Below are 22,914 nucleotides of genomic sequence, written 5' to 3' on the forward strand. Positions count from 1 at the left end.
CAAGAAGACCCCCAGATTGCACACCGGGTCTGTCTGGGGCAGAATCACCCCATCCAGAATCAAATTGCTATATGTGTAACAATGTAATACATTCCTAAAACTGACAAATGTAATACATTCCTAAAACTTTGTAAGTCTGTATAATATCATTTATAACACTCCCTTCAAACAAGTATTTTGTCTGGCGGTCTTCTTCAATGAAAGGGTAGCATATTTCTTTCTCTGCATTGCTATCCATGCCACAGGGAATCTCATGGATATGCTTTCAATTTTTTTTTCACTATGGATTGAATCAAACTGTATATCCTGATTTGTACAAGCACAGTTCTCCATATTCAAATGATGTAGGCAACTTCTTTTTTTACAAAGTGTAACGGTATACTGGCAGAACATTGTCTTATGACAGATTTTCCTTGCTACCTCTAAACAGGTCCCAAGCTTTTCTCAACAGCTGCCTCTCCCAAAGCATCCACCCCCTCCTCACCTGAAAATCCAAGAGAAAGGATGGGAGAGGCCAATACATATAGTAAGATGAATGCTCATTTAAACATGCTGATTGGTTCATAGGGGGAGGAGCAGATGAAAACTGCTGGGCAGCAAAGATGTTTTTTAGCAACTGCCCAAGAAAGAACAGTCAAACTTCAGAAAACAGGAAAGCAAGCAAGACTACTATATGCACAACATTGGAGAAATACTGAATACCAGCAATGGAAGAATAGATTGTGAAGATGGCACCATTTGCAGAAGTGGCAAAATGACCTGTTTGATCAGGGATAAAACAAGAAGTATTTTTATAAAAGACTGGAAACCTTTTAGGGACTTTTTGCTGAACAAGGGAAAAAAAATGAAACGGTGATTGCTGATTAAAAGGGTTGAATATGGGATAGAAGGGAACTATGTGATATAATCTTAGAGGAAGAAGAAGGATAATAAATTGGTTTGTAACTTCTGTAAAGAAGATAGGTAGTCACTTCTTTTTCTTTTCTTCTTTATTTGTACTGTTTCTCATACTTCTATCTTTTTTCTTAACTTTCCTTTATAAATCTTTTATTCATGTAAAAATCTTTAACACAAATTATATATTAAAAAGAAATCAGGAACACACGGTCTCTGCTTTTGGACCTTTAGGAGAGATCAGGGGTATAAGGCAAGAAAATGGGTTAGCCAAGGACTGTTTTCTTTTTTCCTGCTTAGAAGCTTTCAAATAAGTCCTGATAAGGTCGCATTCTGTATCCTGGGGAGGTTTGCAGCATGTAAGTTGGATACACATAGAATCTCTCTTCAGCCGTCCTACTCATGGCCATCCACAGGAGTTGGCTGCTTTTGTCAGAATGAAGGCAGTGTCAAGACTCCCCACTACAAGCTCTGCCCCTTTCATCCATGTGTACAATGTAACAATGCACATACACAAAGGACAGGGCGATGCTACAGTGCTACTTTTGTTGTTTTGCTCCCCTTACCACCCGTCCCCTCCCCCACAGGGGCCACTGCTCCTATTGAATACACAACAGTCTGGAGTTTCCTTGCACAGGGACACGGGGTATATGGGTCACGTGTGTAGTCCCACAGCCTCATCCCCTAACAATATGCTCCTTTTTCTGCTCGCCTTCGCCATGTGTTTGTTTCCAAAGACTAAGGGGGTTCTGTCACTTTCTATTCCACTTCAGTGCTCCTTGAAATTCTTCATGAAGGGTGGAAAAGGAAAGCAAAAAAAATCTGCACATGAAAACACCACATGGTTGGGAAAGTGAGGAGAAAGGAGTGCCATACTTTTAAAAACTGAAAGTTCATAAAAGCGACATCTACCAAAAGTATTACTGACATGATTATTTAGGTTTACCAGCATACATAATAAATGGATAATACAGAAAACAAAAGTCACATTTGAGAACATACCTGAGATGTAGATCAGAGCTATTCTGAAAAGTACTGGGCGCTAGAGAGTTTTTCTGGATTACTTTTTCAGAGTCTTCTAGTCTACTCTCCAAGGCTTCATCAGATAAGATTTTATCAACACACTTGATCTGGGTCTGAAAGTTAAAGTTTCAATCTTCAAACTGAGAAATAATTTCAGCAGTGATATTCTGAATATCAAAGAATAATTGTGACAATACAGAAACCCATTTATCTTGAATTTCAAAGATTCAAGAATTCTACTCAAAATAAAAACAATCCAAACTATTTTATTGACTTACTACCATAGATGTAGTTTTGGTAGGTTCAGATTTTTGTAGCCCCAGATTTCCACTGGTTGTTAGTTCATTTCCTTCCAGAGATTTCTTTTCTTTCCTTCCAATTACTTTTCCTATGTTAGGTTTGGGTCTCTGGAACCTGCCTCTGAGCAATGGTGTTGATTGAGTATCACTTTGCTTGCTTTCTCCTTGTGAGCTCCGTTTGCTAGAGGAAAATCAAAATGAGTGGATATGACAATTAACCAAACATATTACTGACAGCATCTCTAACAGATAATATCCATATGATCACTAAACAGGGTAAGAAAAACTTGAAATGTGTATCTATTTTTGTATTCATTGCTAATTGGCACTCCGATATCTAACAGAATAGTAGACTTTTATTTTCTAGTCATTATTTACCTTAATTCTAACCTAATACTCAGTTTGGATTTAATGGGCCGATGCTCTGAAAATGCTTTGGAAAAATGTTTTGAAATTTATGCAAGCACAACACCTCATTAGATTCAGTAAAGCAACCTGACTCTGTTCAGACTTTGTGCAGGCCTAAAAAAAATGCCACTCTTATAAGAGTCATAGTCAAATCAAATCAAACCTTTACTACAGTTTTTGGACCAGAAAGCACAACAATCAAATACATAGGCACGTAATTATTAATTAAACTTTTAAAAAATGCAATAAAATTACATAAAATACATTATTATAGTAACTGTAGTATAAATAGCAGTGGCAATCACCAAAATTTGTGCTAAACTTCAACTATAGGTAGGATGGATATAACAAATGATAGCACAAAATTGGGCAACCTGGAAAGATATGTCAGGATCCTGGGCAGATAGAAGTAGTGACAGACAGACATTGTGTTCTCTACCTGGGTAGTTCTTTAAAATGGGATAAATATATACATTTTCTGACATTCCCTATGTAAGAGCAACAAAGGAGCATATGGCTTAGGGATTCCACACAGCCATTGCCACATGGACATAAGCACTGATGAAAAGGGATGTTTTCTGTGCCACCCCCACAGAACTGCAGAGGGTAGTGCATCCAACCTGGCCAAGGTTAAAGCCTGATGAAATTTCAGAATTAGGATTCAGGAGAGATAAGATGATGGCACAGGCCCATTTGAGAAGAATCAATAAACTGTAGGGTTGGATCCTAGGCTTAAACTGGTTTGAAAATCAATATTCCAGATATGTCATTTAAAATGACTCCTGACATTTTCAAGTCCTAATGGACAGACTCTTTCCGAAGTCCTAAGGACTGGAATTTGCTATTAGCTTTTGTTAGCCAGGTTGATTTAAAATGGTCTCTGAGAACCGGTGGAGCCAGACCCACAGGAGAAAAAATAAATTGCAACCAGAAATTAAGGCAATAGAACCAAGCTCTGGCACTCACAGAAACTGAACCTGTTTCTAACTGTAAAACAGCATTCTTGATGCAACATGAGTCATATTGATTTTAATGAATTAACTACTTAAACAGAGGTAACCATGGGGGGGGGGGGGAAGAGGGGGCAAACCATGAAAGCAGCACCCTCCTTTTGTATGCACATCACGGACATCACTTACACATATCAAAGGGGCACAACCAACAGCACAATGCTGCTTTTGTCATTTTGACAAAAGTGTCAAATCCTACAGATGCTTCTGTCTTTGAAACAGCTGTATCTTTTTTCAGGCTCATGCCAAGAAACATTAGGCTGCATTAATTAATAGCTGTGAGGTCTAAATTCTGTGAGGCCTAAAGCCCCTTTTCCAAATCATTTTCTAAGCAGACAGGGCTCTACAATATATTGTGTTCCATGCATATACTGGTGCAATTTCTTATGAGCCCTGAAAGGTTGCCCCTGAATGCCAGGAATTTCACAGGAATGGTATAAATCTGGGAAAAGGAATATTAGTGAATGAGAAGTCAGTGGAAATGTGCAAATCACATATCCACATACAAGGAGGGGAAACTAGCAGCCTCTATGTCTTTTTTCGTGGCAACCGGGGCCTAACATGGTTATATTTTCAAAACTTAGTGGCAAAAGGCCAATTAAAGATAGGCCATTTTCTATCTATGATCACCTCACACACTTATTTTAAATTTTTAAAACATTACATATATCCAAATGAAGAAGAAAAAGTGCTGAAAATACTTTTTAGTAACTTCACTGTGTTATTGCTATGCTGCCTGCAAGCCTCTGACAGAAAAAAAAAATCAACACCTTTTGGCAGCTCCCAGCAGGCTTCCCCAGTCTTCTGTGAGGTCAACCCAAACATTTTATTGCTGTTTTCAGAGGATGTAAGGCTCTTGCATCAACTTTAAATCACTCAGAAAAACACAAAAAGGTAGATTTGAGCGTTAATGCTCAATTTTCCCCCTTAATCCTATCAATTTCATTTCCTTTCAAAAAAATAAAACCAGACTGAAATATTTGGCCATGCCCTTTCTAATGATGTTCTGGCCACCCCCTCTACTGTCCTGATTGCATGTATGCCCAAATTGTCTACAAAAAATAGTTCACATCAAGAGTCTTAATATCTACTATGTCCTTACCTAACTAATTCTTTTTTCTGGGTATCAGATGCCAGTGAAATCTCATTTGATGCATCATTCTTAAGCTCTGGAAGATTCTGGAGAGACAAATGGATTTCATTTGTTGCAATTTCCTCTTGAGCATTTGTAGGACATTCCTCTGAAAATGGGAAGGTTTCAGATTTTGCTGCTTCCTAGAATATATCAAATTATTCAAGAATTAATGCATGATGCAAGCAGTTAAAATTCTAAAATGCAAAAACAGTGCCATACAGAAGAAACACATCTCAGAAAGAACAATAAGAAATTAATTTTCAGTTCTTAAGACCCTGACATATGGAACATTTGCCATTAAAAAACTAGCTGACACCAAAGTCATGGCTAGAGGATCTTTGCACAGATCCATGCTGTGCACCAGTTGTGTCCCTTCCAAGATCATGAGACCTTTCTCAGAGTCACTCACATCTTATCACCTTTCACTCTGACTAATGCAATGTAGCCTACATGGGGCTGCCCCCAAATACCACTCAGAAGCTATAGCTGGTGCAGAATGTGGTGGTGTAAGCAGTTATGGGCACACATAAGTTTCTCCATTACATCACCTCCATTTTGTGAAATGCACTAGTTACCAATTGGCTTTCAGATGCACTTCAAGAGGCTGGCTGTCATCTATAAAGCCCTTCATGAGTTAGGGCTTAGTTATTAGCAGAACCACCTCTCTCTGATCCTTTCTGCTTGTCCGATAGGAACTGGCAGAGTTGGCATGTTCCATGTCCCATCAACTAAGCAATGCATCATGTGGATCCACAGAACCATGTGTTTTCTGTTGCTGGTCCTGACCTTTGGAATATTCCCTCTGAGGTCTGCATAACCCCAACCCTGCTGCCCTTTAAGGGACCTTTAAAAATCTGGCTCTTCTCACAAGCCCTGGGCCAGGGCATTTTGTGAAATATGCGTGCGCGCACGCGCGCACACACACACATATTAAATTACATTACAAATACATAAATCTAAATGCTCTGTACATTTTTTTCAATCGTTCCAATTAGGTGGCTTATAAATTTAAGAAAATAAATGAAACAAGTCACATTAATTACAAGCAACAAAATACAAGCTTAAAATTATCTTACATTTAGATTAGAGGTCTCATTGCAATCACTAGTGATATTTACTGAACTCTTTTCTGCAGTTTCCAGTTTATGTTTTACTGTGTGTAACAATTCCTCTCTGTCTGATGCATTTTCTAAGTTCTCCTTACATCTTGATGGAGAACTCTCCAATGGATGCTCTATTTCAACAGAATTGTCTTTTTTTTCTTCCTGAAGACTGGAATCTCTGATTAATGAAGAAAAAAATCAACCTATGACTACAATAATAATTTTAAAAAACACCATTTTTGTGTTCATCTTTAAACAAAGATATTATACTTTATCATTTAAAAATAATTGTAGAAATTAACATTTAGTAGATTGTTACACTGGGCATTCCTAATTTACTAAAAATAATTCTGATAATTATCAGATAGACAGGAGTTGCAATTAATTTGTTAACATCCTAATAAATCCAGAAAATGTTTCCACATAGCTTGTAACCAATACTGAGAAGAGTCTGGAGTCAAAACAGTGCTAAGGCATCTTTGGTTAAAAAAATATCCAGTAGCACACAGGTGCACAACTTGAGGCCTAGAATTGCATGTGACTCCCAAAAGCTCTGGTTCAGCTTTTGATTCAAAGTCATCTCCAAACTGCAATTTTGAATTCAACAAAAAGGAGTAATTATTATATTTGTAATTGGAGAGTGAACAATTAATATTAAATGTAAATAAAATTACCTCTAATTTAATTTTCATCCTGACACATTCCACTACTTTTTAGAATACTAAAAATTACTGATCCTCTGTACCACTTTTAGAGTGTGTCTCTCAATAAGCCACCCAAAAGCCAACTGTAGCCTTCAGAGGACAAAAAGCGGTGTGCTCTTCAGGTAAGACGGAGGACTCCTACCTTGGAGCTTCTGATACTTAGGATAACATTCATTCTAGCTTAGAAGTACAACTGGATATGAATTGGTATAAGGGAGATCCTAAACAACCTTTGTTGCAGGAATAAAGGTTGTTAGCAATATATTTTATTCAATCTGAATCTTTCTGTACTTGAAAAGTTATGTAGAGTAATTCCATTATTTAAACTCATCATTAGACACTATATAGCCAACATGTGTAAATAATTCATGCATTATAACAAGGGCAGGCCTCCTGTTTTTGCTAGGTTGTAATTCCCATTTACCATTATTTGAGGTTGATGGGAGCTGAAACATCGAGAATGTAAGGACTGAGAATAACAAGTGGGAACCAGCAGTTCCTACACAAGAAAGAAGCATTATGTAAATGTATCACAGCTGTCTCCCAATGCCGTTAAGAGGCCAGCCATATATCCATTAACTCAGGAGGGTGGGAAGAAAATGCCAAGAAATTAAACTCTGCAGCTAAGGTTGTCATCAGGATGGGTGGCAAAATCAAGATGGCAGGTACAAGTACATAATAGAGCCATGCCTCTTTAATAAGTGTGCAATACACATTAAAAAGGGATAGGGCTTTGGTTGCATGGTTGCACCTGTCACCTTAACTTCTTTGACCTCCTTGCTGCAGATCCCTCTGTGCCAGCACAGATATACAAAAGGTCCCTACAGTTTCTGCACTGCCATGGATGATCAACTGTTGGGCAACCAAGTGTGTAACCTAGCTGAGTCATGTCTAAGAGTCCTCTGCCAAATTAAGCCAAAGACAGAATAAAGATTTATTTGTCTGGAGATCTGTGATTTACAGCTGAGCCTTGGTGTGAAGCATGACAAAGAGAGCCCCCGTTTCCCAGCCCTGTGCTATGGGGTATGTCATAAAGATAGATATCATGCATTTTCCTATGAAGAAGGGGTTTTATATGCTTGCTCTCTATTTTAAAAATACAGTAAGCCTACCTGCTGGCAGGATTTACCACATCCTTTGCAATGTCAAGTGAGAGAGAGGCATTTCTTAGTTTATCTCTTTCACACTCTACTGGATTCTTCACAGGAGATTGGTTGGGGTGTGCTGCATCTACTTTCTCACTGCCAACAACCATTCCCTTTTCTAATGCTTCACAGTGCATCATGTCAGCTTCGTAAGCTGTTGCCTCCTAGAAAAAAAGATTAAATCTCTGAGGTACAGTATAAGAGGTTATAGAGCATATAATTAGATGGAATAAGGCTAGTATGCCCAGAGGAGAATGCAAAGTTCTTAAAAGTCATTAATTCACATATAAGATAATACAAGTACTGTGTTTTTAAAAAAGGACAATGAAATAGCAACAAAAGAAAAACTCTTATCAGAGATGTTCAAGTTCCCAAATTATTGATGTATTGAACTGTGTTGGTAAGGAATTCTTCTACCTATGAACTTAATGCAGTTCAAAAACATGTAGCACAGCCTTACTGATGCTGAGGTGAGAGAAAGAAATCCAACATATATAAATGAAGCTTTGATATTGACTGCAAAAGCAGAGGGTAGAATTGTTGGCTTATGTAAAGGCCATCTTCTATATAGTATAAACCTGTTCTCCAAGATTCTAAATTCCAGATTGTAGTAATATAATCAAGAGTTAGGTTTATAACTATAGGAGTTACTTCTAGTATGTCAGAATATACTTTACATAATAGCTACATGAATAGAACACACTGATTTAGTTGGAGTAGACTAAACTATCATTGTACCAGCACACAACTTAAATACAGATAAATGATACCATGGTTGAGGAAGAAATTCAAATTAAGTCAGTGAAGGTGCTGGCATCTTAAAGAATATGTATTTTACAAAAGGAAATCTTCATAGGTTGATACCTAATTCATTCAATATTTGACAGATACAGTTATTGTTTTATGCGCAGCATACTTACAGCGATATCCTTATTTAGAAGTTGACTGTCATTACATTCAGTTTGCATCACGGTCTTTTCTGTGATTGCCTCTTCGCTTGTTTTTTCTTCTGCTCCAGTTCTTCTTCCAGATAGTTCTTGCCTTCTAGCAACCCTTCCTAAATTTGGTTTTGGTCTCTGAAATCGTCCCCTTGCTAGTGGTGCGGGTTTGAGAACAGTTTGCTTGCTACTTTCTTGTGAAGTGGATTGCTTGCTAGTCCTGAAAAAACAATCATTAAAAGATAATAATAAAATGAAGTCATTCCTAAGGAGGACAATCATTTCTACTCCTGTTATTAATAGTGTATAAAGTAGAAGATCCTTGCCCAAATTCTGAACTCTTCTTCCCATACTTACGCAGATTCGGTATCCAAGCCCTGGCAATGTGCTTCAGGAATCTCAGCTGTGAGGATGATGGGTGCATCATTCTGCTCATTTTCCTAAGAATTAATAATAAAAAAAGGAACTGCTTTCCTTTTCAAAACAAATCACTCTCAAGTGAAATTTAGAAACACTTAATTTTTCCAGATTTCAAGTTTATATTCTAATTTAAGCGGCATCTTAAGAATATAAACTTTTACTGCTCCCAAATAAATGTAATATGTTTTGGAAAAAGAGCTAGTAAACACTCAAAGCAAACAAGCATGAAACAGGCAGCAGAGATCTTTCAATGCATTCCATAAATTCCTATTCCTCATCTCTTGTTACTATTCTTGCCAAGAAAGGAAACATACTAAATGGCAAGGAGGCCCTAAAAAATGTACAGAAATAAAAATATTGCCCAACATATTTTGATTATTATACTCTCTACTCTACTCTCTACTTTCTAAAAGAAATTAAAAATATGTTCCAGACCTTATTTAAACACTAATTTATACAGTTTTTATTCTGTTTTTTGTAATCAGCCAAACAGATTGTAGAAGCAGGACTATGTAAAAGGTATTTCTTGTTTTCTCTTTTAAAGAAATAGTTATACAAAACTTCTGAAAAACAATATACAAAGCATATTGTGTCCCCTTCTAGTCCTGTTATTGCCTCTTACTGTGTATCATTCCTAAGAAAATAATAATTGCAATTATTTCTGCTTTAGGGGCGCATGCTGGATATTTAACTCAGCATTCACAGTCTTTTATGCAGAAACTGTAAAAGAAGGGTAAGGGATAAGTTGTACTGAATGGCTACCATACTCTATATTGATTCAAATTTAGGTGTAAGCTCCTGCACAATGTGCTATGAAATGATATGATGGGTTATAAAACATTTTTATACAAGAGTAATAATTGAAAATTAGTTTTCAGCTCCTCGGGCAACACATTCAAATCCAAAACAATGTATACCTTCTCTACTGCACCATCAGACCTGGGCTTGTTGACCTCGCCTGGAGCAGATGCTTCTTTTCTGCCAGATGCTTTAATGATATTAGGTTTAGGTCTCTGCCGTCGACCTCTCACTTCTGTCTTTTCCACAAAAGCTTTTTGACTTTCTCTACAGAAAAACAGTAAGAAAACTTACTAAAAACCTGCAGTTATTTAGAAGAAATGGGTCATTCAGATAACCTGTACAAACTGCCAGGGACATCCCGGGGCGGGGGGAGGTCAAGAAAGTCAACATGGAAAAGTGGCAGGGTTTCAATTGCTCAGGGACGGCTGACATCTTGACTTTTCTCATTCCTCCTGTAGACGCCCACTGCAAACTGCTGAGTTACGAATTAAGTTAAGCCAAAAGACACGAGGAAGGGGGAAAAGAAAAGAGCCGATATTAAAAGAGGAAGAGAATTCTCTTAAACATCTTTATGATTTCAGAAGCAGGACTCCCAAATAAAATGTAAGAAAACTCTGGTATTTTACATATACATCATTTTTATCTTTAGAAAAATTTCCAAAGCTAAGTATTTCAAAATTTAAAATTATATTATTTTCCCGTTTGAGAAAAATTATTTTGGGATCACCTTTTCTCCAAAATTTATAATATTATAATTTCTTCCATCCCTTCCTACATAAGCAAATGCAAATCACTTTGTTTACATAATTCCTAGCAATTCCCACAATATCAAATTATAACATCTTTCTATACTTTGAAAGTAGCCTACTTAACTACAGCTGAACGAATTATGCTGAACTGTGTGTGTGTGCACGCACGCATGCATACATAAATATATATATATGCCAGGAGACTGAGAGACTGAGTTCTGGCCTCCCTTAGCCATGTAAGCCACCTGGGTGACCTTGGGACAATCACTCTCTCTCAGCCCAACCCACCTCACAGGGTTGCTGTCGTGGGGAAAATAGGAGGCAGGAGTATTAGGTATGTTCACAACCTTGAGAGAGAGATAGAGAGATAGATAGAGATAAAAATATAATAACAACAACAACAGCAACAAAATCACCATCAGTCAATTGCAAAAGGCAGCTTTACCTGGAACAGCTTACATCCTGCGATGATACCTTTAACACCATCAAACAACAACATCTGCCTCTCCCAGGTCCTTGGGAAGGACTCAATAGGTGGATAAACATGTCAAACCCAGTCTAAACATCTGGCTGACTGTGTGACCAACAATAATAATAAAAAAAAAATTAAATACTTACTCTGTTACTCTTATGAAGTCACTGCTTGCTTTGCATGTTTCCTCTGTAGCGAATCCAGATACGTAAGCAGCTTTACTTTCTACAAGTGACTCAGAAGAAACTTTAACAATTAATGGGTTATTTGCTAGAGGTTCCATTTTTTCAGATGCTCCTGTTAAGTCTGATTCAAGGTTCTTCAGCTGCTCTTCCTGTGTGTGCTTTTCAGAAATTGCCCTATCAGTTTCCCTGCAAATAAATTGGAAACATCCATTTTGCATATAAAACAGAGTCTCTGAAAGTTTAACCAGGATAAAAAAGGTATTAGGATCATGTCTACTTTTAATGGAGCTAGGCATTTTTCTCCATATAACTGATCCTACCCTTTCACCATGTCACAAATTGCCCTAATGCTTAAATTGTCAGGCTGAAAACAAAACACTTCAAACTTGTTTGGAAGCTATTCTATCCCATTTCACTTTGGGGAAAGGTTCTCATTTGGTTCTGGGAGGAAGATCTACTTTTACTCACATGATTTCTTCACCATGATTTTGTGATGACATATTCTGATTTTCATCCAGTTTACCTCTTACAGCTACTTCACTCTGCAAAGCAACCAAAATAGTATGGTCTCAAGGTCATGATGAAATACACAACAATTGGATTTATATGTTGCGCTAAGCCATCAACTTTTATTCATAAACCACAAAGGTTGGACTTAGACTAAGCAGCAAATAAACAAACCACCTTATGATTTAATGCAATGTGTGAACCAGGTCTACGCTGTGGGAAAAAAAAGAGTAATAAGAGAAATAAAAGGATCAAAGAAAGAGAAATGAAATAATGCCAGAAATAGTTGGAGGAGGTACTATCAGAATGGTGCTGAGATGTTTTCCATCAATCCTAGTCCAAACATCTTGCAGCCAATAATACCCATGAATTTATAATATACCTATAGATTCGGATCCAGGGCCTTCCCCACCTTCTACCTCTGAACACAACAGGCCATAGTCAGAACAGATACCAATATTCAAAATCTGGGTTCACTGACTTTGCTGGAACAGAGCACAAGTCTTTAAAATGACATGTTGTGTAGTGTGAATTTAATATAGGCATTTCTGAAATGAGGAGAATTAGCAAACTGTAATATAGAAATGCTAATAAATATTTTACCTTGGCTTCATTGGCCTTTTCAAAACCTTCTATGTTTTTGTTTGGAGGCATTTGAGACACTGAATCCTGCTCAATACAGTACTCAGAATTAGCCGATGAAATGTCCTCTTCTCTTGATTTACTTTTTTGAACACTGAAAATATAATATATAGAAACACTATTGTTTTCCTTCTTTTCTCAAACTTATGAAGAACTGATGGAATTTCTCTTTTCATACAACGGGCAAGCCTAGAAGACTTATCCTAAAAATTACACAAGCAAGCAGAGTGGCACTATACTATCCAATGAACTATACTAGCGTTTTATGGCCTTACTAATATACAAACCAGTTTTATATATTCTCATATATGAGAAAAGATAATCACTTTTCATAGTACAGGTGAAAATCAAAGCTGACAGGGAAAAACTTCCATCCAGAATAATGACACTTTCACAGAGAAGAAGTATCAGAGGAAAAATGTGTTTGTAGTACACAATAGTGTACACAACAGGGAACACATCAACAACATGCTGAAAATAGCATAATTTACTGAACTAAATCTGGATATATATTTTTATTTCTTAGATTAAACAACAAACATATTGAGAACTAAGTCACATAGGAAAGAATCTTATGAAGAAAATTATAGAAATGTGATGTGCTTTGCAGGATTGCCTTGATATAAAGTCCATGTATAATTGATACCTATGGTCTTTTTCTGCCTCTTCATTCAACGTGATACAGCATGATGATTCTTCTTTATCCATGATAAGAGTTTCATCAGGGATTGTTCTGTTAGGGACTTCCAGTTCACCACCAACTTTCCCAGTGCCATTCATCTCATCATTAGCTGGTATATTTTTCCCTAAGAACAGATTGTCATGCATTATAAATCTTCTAAACTGACCATAACTGTCAAACATATCCATACTTAAATAGAAGCTGAACCTACAGTTATATTCACAGTAACCATTTTCTCTGAATCAAATTCAATAGTGCTTTATTATGTATTGTCCTGCCTCATCACACAACACACCATACAAAAACCAATCAACTACATTATGGTTTAGCATTGTATGTGAATCAAGCCATACATGTTTAGTCTTCTTCAGTACAAAACCAAAACTCTCTGCACGTGCCAGGCTCTTCCCACGTCGATAAACTAATTCAATGGAGTTTACTGTATTTCTTCACTTACATTTGTTATTTTCATTTTGTTATTTTGCACAAGTAATGGGTTGGATTCAGTATGAGTCATCCTCCAGATAAAGTAGAAGAGTTAATGCTGATGGCAGAACAGATAGGATTTTCCACTTCCCCCTTACGCCTCCTTCCCAAACGTGGAGGGCCTGTATAGCAGGGGGAAAGTAGCGCTGGGGATGGTGTACAAAAATGGGGGAGAGGGAAGGAATTAGGCTGCCTTCCACTAGTGGCAGCATTCCAAGTAGAAATCTGTCCAGGAATGATTTGCACTAGTGGAATAAAAGGGAAATTGAATTCAAGTTCAAAAATTAGCAAAATCAAGGTATATATAGTATCTCAGTGATAAGACAGTAGCATTTTGGTTTCTTACTTTTCTTTCTAGTTCTTTCTTCTTCCACCATTTCTGCAGGAATAGTTCTTTCTTCAAGAAGATTCTCTGTCTCCTGTTCAGAATCTTTTTTCCTTCTTTTCCTTTTCTTTTTTGTCACTGTTGATTCAATAACTGTTTGCTCTTCTGCCTGTTCCAAAATGCTAGGAGACTCTTCATTCTCCTTTTCAGCTGTTTCAGCATCTACTTCTATTTCCATGTCAGAAGTTCTACCATCCTGATGTTCATCATGACCATGGTTGGACTGCCCATTTACAACTTTATCTATCAAAGTATACAATATTAAGGCAAGGTATTCCAAATACTAAAAAATAAACTTGTTTAATTAAACCGTATGAACAATATGATAGCATTCTATTTACTGCTCTATATAAACTCGCAACATCTTCTGGTCTTCTAATCTCACCCATACAGAAGTGCTAATTGTTTTAGCTGTACAGAAAATTCCTTGATTTTTCTCAAGATTATGTATAATATATACAAATTCTTCCATCAAAAATTATCAGGAAGTTTAAAGTAGAATTATCAGGATGGTTAAAGTTGATCAATAAAACTTCAAGGACTTGTCCAAGCAGTTGCCAGGACTTAAGACTGACTTGAAGGCGCACACACACACACAAATCAGAATAGCTTCTACACTCAAGTGTCCTATGATTACTGTTGTTGTATTTAATCATTTTCTACTCATATCACATTAAAAACTGCAATGCAGTGACAACATTTGGGAAGATTCTGGGAATGGTATCCAAGATTTTTTGTGGCTGGATGAACCCTTTAGATCTCAAGATATGAATTTCTAATGTTTTACAGAAAAAACACAACATCACCTAACTCTATCAGACTTTTGTAGGCAGAATGCTACATAACAAAGAAGAGCTATTCATGACTTTGCAATCGACTTTAAGTATTCTTAAAAATACCTTTTCGCTTTTTCTGAGATCTTGATGTATTTCTCTTGTTGGAATTTCTATCTTTTTGATGCTGACATCCAGCATCTTTATCTTTCTTCCTCCTCTCATTTTCCAGGACCTTCTCAAGGAGTTTTGTAAATAAACTGAAGTCAAAAGGCCTTTTTTCTTCTGTCCAAAAGGAAGTAATATGATAAGTTACCGAACTATAAAAGATAGCTTATTGTATGCAGTGAGTAAAATATCTATACCACTAACTTCCTTTAGTTCTGTTTATTACAGGAAGTCCTTGCTTATAAAAAAAATCATGTGAATGTGTGAGTTTTAATGTACTGGGATTTAGAAAACATTTGAGCTATTTAAAATTAATAAAATATTTTTTAAAATATTACAGTTAAGGAAGATTGCAGTAGTTAGGTACATATCTATCTGAGAAATGTTACAGGTAAAATCCAATGGTATCTTGGAGGCCATTCCTGCTGATAGACTATTAAAAATGGACTCGTTTTCAGCCTGGAGCCCTCATATTATAGGGTCAAGGGTCAGATTTTGAGAGAACATGGGAACCTGCAAGAACGATAGAAGAAATTCCCCGAGTGATCAGAGTTCTACTCACACTGTATTAGAATACACCCCAGTAATGCAACACATCTTAATTTCAAGAGATGAAATAAGCCCTTCAGCCTGAAATATGTATATAGTGTGAAGATACAGTCCAATGTATTGTTAGTTTATTTTTACTAATGCACATATAAAATGTTTCCAGTGGAGAAAAATAGCAGATAGCAATACTTACTAAATGCTTTATCTATTCTCCATCCATTGACCTTTTCTTCACGCTTAAATTTATTCTGAAAACAGAATGTTGTAGCATGATAGTTACTTTACTGAGAAATGATACTGACTTAAATCCATACTTAATCCTACTCAGAGAATGTAAGGAGAGGGTTGTATGTCTTTATTCCCGTGTATGTATTTTCTAGGTAGCACAGACAGAATTTTTTCATTATACTAGTATCCATAAAGCAAGTTTACTTGAAGAAAAGCAAAGTTAATGCTTTGGATTCATAGCAGAAAAAAAATCTCTCATTTATGATTAAAGCTGCAATTCAATGGGATACACTGCTGAATATACATTTGTCCTATTAGAAATAACAGCCATAATAATGAGAATGACAGTAATATGATAAGTAATAAAAAGAAGCCATAAAAACAGGAAAAAAATTAATCAATCTACATCAGAAGATTGCATGGCATATTCTCTGATATTGCCACAGGCAAACTAAATTAAATGATAAAATCTACTTTATAATAAAATGCCATAAAATATTAAATCCACATGCTAAAGAATATCCTGTTGATTTTTTTCCTTGACAATGTTTACCTTGATTTCTATTCTTCCTCTGTGAGGAAAAAGCTGACTAATCATCGAAAAGTCAGTTCCTACCATACTTATGGCTAAGAAAAACATGTCTGTTTCTGTAATAAAAAAAGATAAAACATGTTTAAAGCAACTGTCATTTTAACATATCATATTCAATCTTAACTCAACAGATCATAAATTAATCTAAATTTCAAAGTGGCATTCTTTTCATAATCATCATAAAATGGGCTGTATTTCACAGTTGGAAATTATATGATCTGCGTTACTTAGAAGTGCCTCCAGAGTCTGGCTGTCAGTGTCAAGCACTACAGAAAAGGTGGTTCTTTATTCCTACCTGAGTATCCAGGAAGGATCTGGGGCCTTTTGCATTGTTGTTGTTGTTGTTTAGTCGTTAAGTCGTGTCCGACTCTTCGTGACCCCATGAACCATATTGCGCCAGGCCTTCCGGTCCTTCACTGCCTCCCTGAGTTTGCTCAGTTTCATGCTCATTATTGAAGAATAACTAAGCTTTTTTTAATATCCTAAACACAAGGGTTTTTTAAAGTTACTCACTCCACATGGTCATCTTTGGAAAGGAACTATATATCTCCAAATTTACCAGCTAGAGCTGGAAAGTTACATGCTAATCCTAATCTTGATCTATGAAAAATTGCCCTATTATTTACCAGGTGTAAATCTCCTGATGAATTATTTCAACAAGCATTGTTATTTCTAATTCTGTATAACTCATTAAAAAAGACAGAGAATTGCACAGGTCTGAGATATTTAGAAGTATTTTAAAAGGTAATGCTTCTTATTGTGGAGTCCTTGGTGCTCTCTGAGTTTGGTTGTTTGCTTGCAGATGTTTCATTACCCAACAAGGTAACATCATCAGTACGAATAAGTGTGGGGTTTCTCCCTGTTTATATACAGTATATACCCACCTTTTTCTGACCATGGTCTAGTATAATAGCTTTTCCTGAAACTTGAATATGTTGTTGTAGAACCACGCTCAAAGATGGGATCATTTTCTTCCACTACACACTGTCCTTTTGTCCTTAAAACCTCTACAGTTAAACTAAATAGGAACAACAAGAAGAAAATAAATACAAAAGAAATGCAGTAAGAAGCAAAGATATATTAAGAACAATTGTCTTAATAAAAATGGAGAACATTTGCTACCTGTGTTAAAAATACAGCAAAAGGTATAAATGTCCAGGAAAGAACAAGGAACTTATGAAGGATTTTTTTGCCCTCAATATTCCTAAAGCACCTCTTCAATATTTAGTTTCACCTTACATTATCTTTTCATGAAGACAAAAATATAATTCAGTAAATTGTTTGGAAACCCTCCCTCCAGATACAGGACATTGATTATGTGTATAAGAAACACTTTGTCAAAGAATACACATAATTATCCTATAGAAGACCATTCAGAATTAAGTTCCAGAGACTTCAATGGGACTACAGTATACGGTCATAGGGTATAAATCTTAAAAATAAAAGCAAAAAAAGGGGGGGGGGGACAGTTTGAAGGCAGGAATTAGCAGATTTTATTTATACACTGTCAATCGTAACAAGTGAAGCTTTACCGCAAGTACCAAAATATCTTGATGAATACTGAGCACTTCTGTAAATGGATACCAATTTTATAAAGCAGGTGCTGATTGCAAAACCTAACCTTTCTTCATCCAGAATAATTGAACCATCTTCTGCAACTTTCACTCGAGGGACTAAAAGAGAGCCATCATCCTCTCCTCCTCCCCCTCCTTGTTCTTCATCATCTTCTTCTTCCTCATTTTCATCATCATGTTCAGCAACAATTCTTTCTTCAGACCTGAAATTTGGGAAGCTAATAGTTCAAACAGCACTCAGCTCTTTCTATATTTCTTTTTCAAAAACAGTGGCATTAAAAGAATCATTACATCTGTCTCATTTTTTTTCAGCTGGCTGAAGTATAACTTTCTTCTGGGTGTGTGTGCACATATTCTAACACACTCCTACTCTTAAGAGATTGCATCAGAACCTGCCTGAATAATTGCATATTTACACAAATATAGACTTAATGCCACCAGCTCTAAACTATGGCTTAGGCACTGGATATGAGAATGCACTATGGGATTTATTCCTTAGCCCACCGCCTCTTGCATGCAAATGCTTCTTGCTTCCATTAATCATAGTATGGAATTATTTATGCATTAACCCTCAGGCACTTCTAACACAGCATTCCAAATCAACATTTAAAAGTTGGGTTAGCAATGCTACCTCAGAGTTGAATTAAACTTGCTTAATTGCAGTATATAAAAATAATGGTTACGTATTTAAAGGATGCATGAAGAAGTGGTAATTTATAAGCAAAAGGAAAGGAGATTTCAGAGCTGAGCATTCATTCATGCTGCTTGCCCCTGATTTTTAATTATAATTAATAAATACCATTATATCCAAACAGGTCCAACTAAGATTTTATCAGAAGGGCAACAGATCACAATTAATCTGCAACAGATTACTAGGATTATGTTTTAAACCAATAATTTAGTTTCAGCAATATTAAGCAAACACATTTTTTTTCTTTTTACAAATTCCTCCTTATTACTGATCACATATTTCATTAATGCTATTTCAAAAAAGAAACAGAAAATTACTCTTTTGCTTGGGCCACTGTAGAAGTCTTTTCTGTTTTCTTTTCTTCAGCCAATGAAGATCTATTAAATATTGAAAAGCACATACTTATTCATTTAACCTAGTGAACTTGTAAGTTTGACAGTGCATAGTGCAAATGCAATTTAATTGTGTTATTGACCATGCTAACTAGAGTGCACATTTTCACACAAAAAAATTAAAATTTAAATTAATTTATTCATATAAAGTTCAATAGGACTGAACTAAGTTAAATCTACATGGTTTCTCAATTAGTTGAGAATTCAATTAGTGAATCAGGATAATAAAATAGAAGTCTGATCACTTCAGATTTCACAATATCACAATAATTTCCTGCAAACAACAGACAACACCAAGATTTAGGTCCACTTACTTAGGAATGCCAAACTTTCCACAAAGAATAAAAAACAAACAAGAGCTATCTGAAGGTTTTTTACATACCAAAAAAGAGAACTACAAGCCATTGATTTCAATAAATCTTGTCCCATAACAAGCATAATGAAGTTCCTAGCCATTTTTGTTATACTTCTATTCACTTGGCTAGAAGACACTCTACAGATGCACTTCTATATAAATCTACATATAGACATATTAGTAATTTATAGAATAACATCTGGAAGCCTATGTTTTATAGGTAACAGTCATAAATCAAAATTGTTACACTGAATAACAAGAACTTTCTTTCACCTTAAAAAGTAATTAAAGTATTGGAGAAGACAGACCATGCAGTACAATAAGCCAGAAATTTCAAATGAATAAGCTAGTACCACTTCTTCCTGAATTGCTCTTTTTTGGCTTCTGCTGCCAGTGGGAACAGATAGGCAGATCGTGAAACCATGTTTTTTAAATTGTGGAGTCTTTGGTGCTCTCTGAGCTTGGTTGTTTGCAGACGTTTCATTACCCAACTAGGTAACATCATCGGTGCTACTGAGTGTGGGGTTTGCTCTCTGTTTATACACAGTAGCTTCCCCTGCCAGTGTTGGTGGGGATGTGGTTTTCTTCTTGGTAGTTCCTTGAATAGGGTATTGTTTGTATTCTGCTTGATTGCTTGTATGGTGTTAATCCCTGCTTATCTGGGTGTTGGCTTTTTTAAATTATGTCTTCCAAATTGGGATACTTGATTTGTCCCCTGTTGTGTCTTTCAAGCTGAGATTTTGTTCTTAAGAATTTGAAATTGGGAACTATGCTTTGTTCTTAGCTTCTAATACTGCCCAGTATGAGAGAAACAAGCCAGTAGTTCTGGTTTGGATTGCACAATAAATTAATAATAAAATTTTCATTTTCTATTTATCTACCCTTCTGACTGAAAGAGCAAAACAAAATAAAAGTGTGGTAATACACTGATTCATTCAGAATAGTTCAGAATTCTTTAAAATTCTACCTGTGGTGGATCTTTCCATGTGGGAAATTTTGAAAAAATATTCAAAGGGTATCAAGTATATTTTAGATATAATGAAATCCTGATAAAAAGTATTACGTATTGCATTATTACGTAATGCAACCACTGCATTAGACTGACTCTTTATACTCTGGATTCCCAAGGTACCCAGTGACACTTCTCTTAGTATCCACCAGGCTCAGTGTCCCAGATGTTTAGTGATGTATGCCTGCAAGCCCAAGTTAACAGAACTGTTGTAAAGATAAAAGAATGGGTGAGAAACCATATAAAGCACCCTGAGATCTTTAGAGGATAGGGAGAATATAGATCTAAAGAATTAATAAAAACAATTTATATCAATATTACAAAAGAAAATATGTACTTACTTCATAGGATTATTTTCAGGCAAATAGTAAATAAAATCTCTCATAATCATTTTTGAGCGATCTTCTGGCATATTTTTTTCAATTACTGGATATTTAAATTTCCGTTGTTTCTAGAAATATAAATTCATATTTATTTATAATTCTGTAGACTTTTATTTAAATCTTGTTTCAAATTTTATCATTTATATATATCTGAACAACTCTTCAGGCTTTGGCAGAAAAGCTAAGTTGCTCTTTTTGTGTTGCCTTTTAAGAGCTTTTTATTTGCCTTATTCAGTTGCTGTCTTGTTTTATTTTTCTATTTTACTGAAATAATTTCATCTGCTATTATTTATTATTTTAATTTAACAATTATTCTCATATATTTTATAATGTTGAGAGATGGAAGTAGAAAAGCAGGATGTAAGTATAAATTTTAAAAATGTATATGTGATATAATTAAGCCATAATTAATTACCATTAAATGGAACTTTATCATGTCTAGTTCCGAGGACTGTAATCAAAAATCTATCAGAATGAGTTACAGCATTATATAGTGAAGAAATGTAATAACTCAGGGATAGAACAAATATTGTGCAGTCCAGAGATCCTCTAACATCTCCAGTTAAAAAAGAAAAAAGGATCAAATAGTACATACTATGGAGGGGCTCCATCCAAACCTTGGACCACTATTGCCAAACAAAGTAAAAAATTCTGGGCTAAAAGAATAAATAGTCATACTTGCTCTACAGAAGTTTCTTTATGCTTATGAACAAAGGGCACAACTGTAAAATTTAAGTATTTTCTTTATATCTCCATATACTGCCACTGACATTAAGCAAGCCTTGTAAGATCTCAGTAATTAGGGCTAAAATTTTATACACATTTGCTTTGGAATAATTCCCAAAATTTCAGCCACATTATTTCTGAGTTTACTTGCATAGGATAAATGTGTAAATGCCCAGAATTTTATAATTATATAAATTAGTTTTCCAATTAAAAATATTTAACTTTCCAATTAGGAATATTTAGTTTTTGTATAAAGAAGCTTTATGATAATCAGCTACATTGGAAAACTGGATATATTTCAGCAATCTAAAGCAGAGAAGTGGAACACAGAGAAGATCCCACCATGAGCTCCTGAATATTAGTGTCGATCAATTACCTCACAATAATACATAGTATTATGTTATAGTTACAGTATTGAAAAATCCAATCATTTTAGCAATATTTCATCTTTCTTACAGAAAAGCAGTTCAATATTTTGTAGAATCATAGAGTGTACAGGTTAGAATGGACCTTGGGAATCAGGTTTTCCAACTGCCAATGTCACTTAGATTAAAAAATCCAAGAAATAGTAAAATGGCTTCAAATTAAGCATCATTCTACTATAATTGATATTTTACACAGAGGATCTGATTTAATATAGTTAGTTTATGCTGCCATATTCATACACCAGTTCACCTTCTATACACATTCACCTTAGATGGAAGAGAGATATAGAGTGGGTGAGCTCAGCCTATTGATCTCGCGTTGACCTAAATCCCCAAGTGTTATTTACCAGAAGCATCAGATAGATATTAAGAAGCATGGGAGACAAAACAGAACCTTACGGTATCCTGCAGCTTAAATGAACAGATATCATTAATGCTACTCCATTACTTCTGTAAGACATGATGAACCTCTTGATGTCATAAAATGGCTGTACCATATAAAATGTATTATAAAGCTGTTGAAAGCTTATAATCTACCACCAATATTACTTTAGGTAGGCAACTTAATATATTCCAGATGTTTAAGATTACAACTCTCACAGGTTTTGCTACTGACCATGTCAGCTAGAGCTGGTGGCAGGAACTGAAGACCAAAACTAAGTTGTCTACTTGGAACAGTATTGGTACAGCGTAAGCTGCCAAAGGCCTTACTAGTTTATAGCTTTATAATATACTTTGTGTAGTACTTCCTTATTATAACAAGAGGTTCTTCACTTCTCACAGGTGAAGACTGCTTTAGCTCAACAGCAGGGCCCAAGATCTACATGCAAGAGATTACAGGTTGAAATCTATTATCTCCAGATAATGATAAAAAGTCTTCTCTCTGGAAGGCCAGGTTAGGGATAGATTGTCATGGAGAAGATCTATATGGTCACTAGGAGCTGAAAATGACTTGATGGCACATAACAAATCAATCAATCTCTGGAATCAAGAGATTCTGCCATTCAGCACTGAAAGAATATCAAGCTGGAAAAATCAATGATCTGATTCACTACATGTAT

At 35.6% G+C, this 22,914-nt stretch overlaps 1 protein-coding gene across 2 annotated transcripts in view; it reads right to left on the minus strand.

Moving 5' to 3' along the window:
- The window catches only part of BDP1 (BDP1 general transcription factor IIIB subunit), a 52,454-nt gene that overhangs the window by 25,776 nt on the left and 3,764 nt on the right, over positions 1–22,914 (minus strand). For both annotated transcript variants that reach the window (XM_007422578.4, XM_088129879.1), the window contains exons 3-22: positions 20,661–20,770; positions 18,881–18,940; positions 17,920–18,075; positions 17,183–17,316; positions 16,260–16,354; positions 15,672–15,726; positions 14,888–15,046; positions 13,950–14,231; positions 13,082–13,241; positions 12,397–12,529; positions 11,755–11,828; positions 11,248–11,472; positions 9,997–10,144; positions 9,017–9,099; positions 8,642–8,879; positions 7,689–7,885; positions 5,846–6,050; positions 4,737–4,909; positions 2,196–2,397; positions 1,897–2,030 (exon numbers count right to left, since the gene is read on the minus strand). In XM_007422578.4, the coding sequence (XP_007422640.1) occupies positions 1,897–2,030; positions 2,196–2,397; positions 4,737–4,909; positions 5,846–6,050; positions 7,689–7,885; positions 8,642–8,879; positions 9,017–9,099; positions 9,997–10,144; positions 11,248–11,472; positions 11,755–11,828; positions 12,397–12,529; positions 13,082–13,241; positions 13,950–14,231; positions 14,888–15,046; positions 15,672–15,726; positions 16,260–16,354; positions 17,183–17,316; positions 17,920–18,075; positions 18,881–18,940; positions 20,661–20,770 (3,023 nt within the window). The remainder of the gene's footprint in view (positions 1–1,896; positions 2,031–2,195; positions 2,398–4,736; positions 4,910–5,845; positions 6,051–7,688; positions 7,886–8,641; positions 8,880–9,016; positions 9,100–9,996; positions 10,145–11,247; positions 11,473–11,754; positions 11,829–12,396; positions 12,530–13,081; positions 13,242–13,949; positions 14,232–14,887; positions 15,047–15,671; positions 15,727–16,259; positions 16,355–17,182; positions 17,317–17,919; positions 18,076–18,880; positions 18,941–20,660; positions 20,771–22,914) is intronic.

This window comes from Python bivittatus, unplaced genomic scaffold (genome assembly GCF_059951505.1).
Source record: "Python bivittatus isolate LINGU-HERP-01145 unplaced genomic scaffold, Pbiv_v1 ctg000850_np1212, whole genome shotgun sequence".
Taxonomy (NCBI): domain Eukaryota; kingdom Metazoa; phylum Chordata; class Lepidosauria; order Squamata; family Pythonidae; genus Python; species Python bivittatus.